The sequence below is a fragment of the Myotis brandtii genome, unplaced genomic scaffold (assembly GCF_000412655.1).
Source record: "Myotis brandtii unplaced genomic scaffold, ASM41265v1 scaffold382, whole genome shotgun sequence".
Lineage (NCBI taxonomy): Eukaryota > Metazoa > Chordata > Mammalia > Chiroptera > Vespertilionidae > Myotis > Myotis brandtii.
Window position 1 is genome coordinate 1,304,392 of NW_005364671.1, and position 4,723 is coordinate 1,309,114.

Here is a 4,723-nt window from a genome sequence, read left to right on the forward strand (position 1 = left end):
GTGCGCGCTTCGCTCCCGGAGCCGCGGAACTCGGCGGCCGCCATGGCGTCCAACATGGACCGGGAGATGATCCTGGCGGATTTTCAGGTGAAGCGTCTGGCCCTTGTCCCCCTGTCACCTCCAACCTCGTGGGTTCCCGGTGCCAGCGGGTGGCCTCTTCCTCGTGTGTGTGTGTGAGCATTGCAGTGGTTTGGGGCTTTCTGTGGGACGTGGTGTGTGAGTGTGGGGAGCCAGGGGGGAGCGTGTCATTCAGATGATCTGTTGGCCGTGTGTGAGATGGTTCATGGACAGCTGGCTTGAGTGGGATTTGCAGGGTGAAAGGGCGTTACGGTAGTTGGGTGTTGTGTGTGGGCTGTGCCGTGTTTCCTGTATTGATGTGTAGAACTGGGGAGCATGAAGCGTGGGGATTTAAGTGTGGGGTGTGCTGGGCCAGGAGTTTGGGTTGTTCCACGAGGAGCATGTTGTATGCAGTGTGGGTGTGGACCGTGCGGTGCTGTGGGTGTGTTGTATTTAGGAGAGAGTAAAAAAGTGGCGAGGAGCAGGTGGTGAGGGTATTGGGGCATCCCGGTCGGTTTCAAGAAGCAGCAAACATTTTAGACCTTGATGCCTTATTGGAATCTTTGGAGGGTAGGAAGACAAGGAGGAGGCAAGTAGACTCTGTTTACCACAGTATCTTTGCAGTGAATGCACAAACTTAAATTACCAGTTCATATTTGCAGATTCCCCTTTCCTTCACATTTGAATTGCTTGGTTGGTGTCCTTTCTCCAGGAATTTAATCAATATAACTGACCTTTGATGGTGGGGAAAGGGGGACATATGTAATACTTTCAACAACAAAGAGTTATTAAAAAAATAAAATAAAGGATATGCAAGGGTTATCCTCTTCCTGAGCTCAAATGTAGTGACACTGGTATATCTTAGGGAGGTCTTTTGAAAGTAGTGCTGTATGCATTATGAAAGACTTGTGGAACCAATACCACCATCTTTGCCTTTTGATGTTTGGCAAAAATACCGTAGTGAGATCTTTTTAACCATTCATTTTGGCATTAATTTAGAAGCTGTTGTTATGTACAGGCATGCTTTCCCCTCTTTCTTCAACACTGTCACCATTGCACATGGCCTAACATTGGCAATGCAGGGTATATTTTTCCTTACTGAGATTTTGTAGGGCTTTTCTTCTCCCTCTTTGATTTTTTTTCTAAGTTCCTTTTCTTTCTCTCTCTCGCACAACTTAATATTCTGAGGGCCATTTCTAGAGTTTGCTCTTTTGATTACCCACTGGTATCTGATTATATTAGAAATATGCATCTATCTGCATTTGATTATACTGAATCTTCCAAACGCAGAAATAAGTGTTTTGGAATTAAAAGTTAGCCACAAGATGTTGGTGTTTTGTAGGCTCGGGATTGGCCTGAGGTTTTTTTTTTTTTTTTTTTTTGCCTGGGTAAATCTTTTCATCTTTTTTTAATTCTCCAATTTAGTCGTTTATCTAATGTGGAATGTGGTTGTTTGAAAAATAACTCTGTATTTTTCTGGGGGCATTTTTTAAAATATATATTTTATTGGTTTTTTACAGAGAGGAAGGGAGAGGGATAGAGAGTTAGAAACATCGATCAGCTGCCTCCTGCACACCCCCCACTGGGGATGTGCCCACAACCAAGGTACATGCCCTTGACCGGAATCAAACCTGGGACCCTTCAGTCCGCAGGCCCACGCTCTATCCACTGAGCCAAACCGGTTAGGGCTCTAGGGGCATTTTTATCCTATTATAAAATTGTTTTATTCTGGTAGGAATGGCTTTAGACAGCAACAAAAAGTGTAGTTTACCTTATTAAAAGCTTTAAGGTAATTATAACTTTGTTTTGATTTCACCAAACTTTTTACTTCCTCTAATAACTTGTAACTACTTGCTCTCTCTTTATTTTTTTTATCTTTTTTTTTTAATTAAATCTTTATTGTTCAGGTTACATTTGTTCCTCTTTTTTTCCCCCCCATAACTCCCCTCCTCCCAGTTCCCGCCCCACCCTCCGCCCTCATTTTTTTATCTTTTTAATTTCTTTTTTGTTTTGTTTGCTTGCTCTGTTCTTACTTGTGGCAATTATTATGCTTATTGTGAACCTTATATTGATGGGCCAAGGATAGGAAATTTAGGATTCTTGTACTTAGAGGTAAAGTAAGATTTTCTGACAAGCATTTGGGACAAGCATTTTTATCATATTAATACTATATTCTAATCAATTGTTCTTTTCAACCCAATGGAAATGTTGTGAACAATTACGTATTTACAAAATGGAATAAAGCTTATGCATCTGCAGTGAACAATTGTTTGCTAAATGGTGAGAGCTAATTTCATATTATTAAATAGGTAAGAAAACATTATTGATAGTTTAATAAAAAGTTACTTAGAAAACTATACACATCGTACACACATTAGGCTTTTTTGTGTGTTTAGGAGCCTTGTATTCCTCTTCCAAATGATGATTCCAGATAAACCTGCTCTTGTGGATTTAGTTTTAAAATTGACTATTCTTTCTATACTTTAACTATTATTTAAGATTTTTATAGGATTAACTTTTAAAAATTAGCATTTATCCAGTTATCCAAAATCAGGTACAGTAATTTGTGTTAAAGATTGCAGTTCAGGACTTGGAATATGGATACTTGGATGTTGATTTCTTCTATAACTGGGCAGATCAGTTTCCCGCTCAAAAGTGAACATAGTAAAATTATATTCTATTTACTTCATATGATTGTGAAAATTAAAATGTTTTGAGAGCTCAGTTTTGCCTTTGTAGATAAGGACATGAATTTTAAATGTGATTAGATTTTAAAAGTAAGTTTTATATTTTGATTCTTCCTGGATAATAGTTCTTATAAATTCAATCTCTAAGTATGGAAAAGCTTTTGAGGAGGATTTTTGTATTGTCTTTAACAACCTAAATAACCTAGGTAAATAGTGGATGGAAGATGAGAGCTGAGACTTAGTTTGGGACTTTGTAGATGAGCAAACTCATTACAAAGCAAATATATATTCTAAATTGTCCTTTCAAAGATTATTCCCCCAAATAAAAACAGCTCCCAATTAAAACAAAATTTAAATTGTGGTGAAATACACATAACATAAAATTTGCCTTCTTAACCATTTTTAAATGTTCTTTTCAGTGATATTAAATTAATTCACTTTGTGCAACCATTACCACCATCCATTTCTAGGACTATTTTTATCTTGCAAAACTGTAACTCTGTACCCATTAAACAATACCCATTCTTTCTTCTCTTCAGCCCCTGGCAACCACCATTTTACTATTCTGTCTTTATAAATGTGAATACTTTAGGTAACTCATATAAGTGGAATCATATAGTATTTGTCCTTTTGTGACTGGTTTATTTCAGTTAGCATAATGTCTCTAATGTTCATCCATGTTGTAGCATGTGTCAGGATTTCTTTTTTAAGGCTGAATAATATTATACTGTATGTATATACCACATTTTGTTTATGCATTTACCTGCTAATTTCCCATGTTTTGGCTATTGTGAATCATTAATGCTGCTAGGAACATGGTGCCTATTCCAGTCCCTGCTTTAAATTCTTTTGGGTATATACCCAGAAGTGGAATTACTGGATCATATGGTATTTTTATTTTTTATTTTTATTTGAGGAACTGTTTTTCATAGTGTCTGCACCACCAGAATTTTGAATGGAGAGTGTGACAGCATTCTGTTAAATCAATTATTTGTAAATTCAACTCTGAGCAAGTGAGTTTAGAATTTGGAATAGTCTAACACAAATCAGCTTTAAATGTAAATATGTAGTGTTAGCATAGTATGTTGCTGGTAAAGGAATGAATAGAGTAGTACACCTACAGTTTTGGCTGGCTAGAGCCAGGAGGGGGGTGTAAAGGAATTTCCTGGGTTTAGGAAACAGGCAGGCATTGATGAATCATGAGGTTTTTTTCTTAATGTCTTTTATAACAAAGAGATACATTTAGGTGAAAGTTCCAAATCTTGTTCTTTTTGTAATTGAATTCTTTAACTTTTTTTATTTTATTTTATTATTATTATTATTGTTGGTGGTGGTGTGGTGGAGTGGTGGTGGTGGTAGTGGTAGATGGGGGTGGATGGTGGTCTAAGATAATACTTTTAAACATAATTTTTCCGTGTGAACAAAAAGCGGTGTAGCCATTTAGATTAGTCTCATATGTTGGTCTCATATATTTTTCTATTTATGTTTCTGTATTACTGATAATATAAAGATAGATCATAACACTACTGAAATGCAGAAAAAAACACAACTCTCATTAGTGGTATTTTCTTTCAGACTTTTTCAGGAATAAAAACTTATCTGCTTGCTAAAAAGTATTCTTTTTGAACCTTGTTCCAGTGGTCACAGATTAGGAGTCCCTTTATTTTCTAATATAGCATTGATTTTTATGTTACTTTCAGTTATGTTTTCTGGTCAACACAATTGTGCCTTTGTTTTCTCCTCCTGGTCTTTCCAGCTAGAAATACCTTTGCTGCCTAAATTGCTTTATACTTTTTCATATATTGGATTATCACCATGGGACTTTTAAGTTTTCATGTGCCTATCAACTCCTCTTTGAAACATGGACTTCTCCATGACACTACTGGTAACTCACTTGTAAGTAGTTTCTGCCCTTCATAATATTTTGTCTTCTAAATGAAGCTGCAAATCCCTCTTTTTTTTTTTTTTTTTTTTTTTTT

The 4,723-nt window shown here is 36.6% G+C and overlaps 1 protein-coding gene across 4 annotated transcripts in view; it reads left to right on the forward strand.

Moving 5' to 3' along the window:
* The first annotated feature begins 6 nt into the window (after positions 1-6).
* FAF1 (Fas (TNFRSF6) associated factor 1) overlaps positions 7-4,723 on the forward strand; it is a 356,513-nt gene continuing 351,796 nt past the window's right edge. For 2 of the 4 annotated variants that reach the window (XM_014544808.1, XM_005872500.2), the window contains exon 1: positions 7-87. In XM_014544808.1, the coding sequence (XP_014400294.1) occupies positions 43-87 (45 nt within the window). In that variant the 5' untranslated portion in view covers positions 7-42. Of the gene's footprint in view, positions 88-4,523; positions 4,641-4,723 lie in introns of those variants that run through there. The other 2 variants (XM_014544812.1, XM_014544809.1) reach the window with 2 other exon arrangements.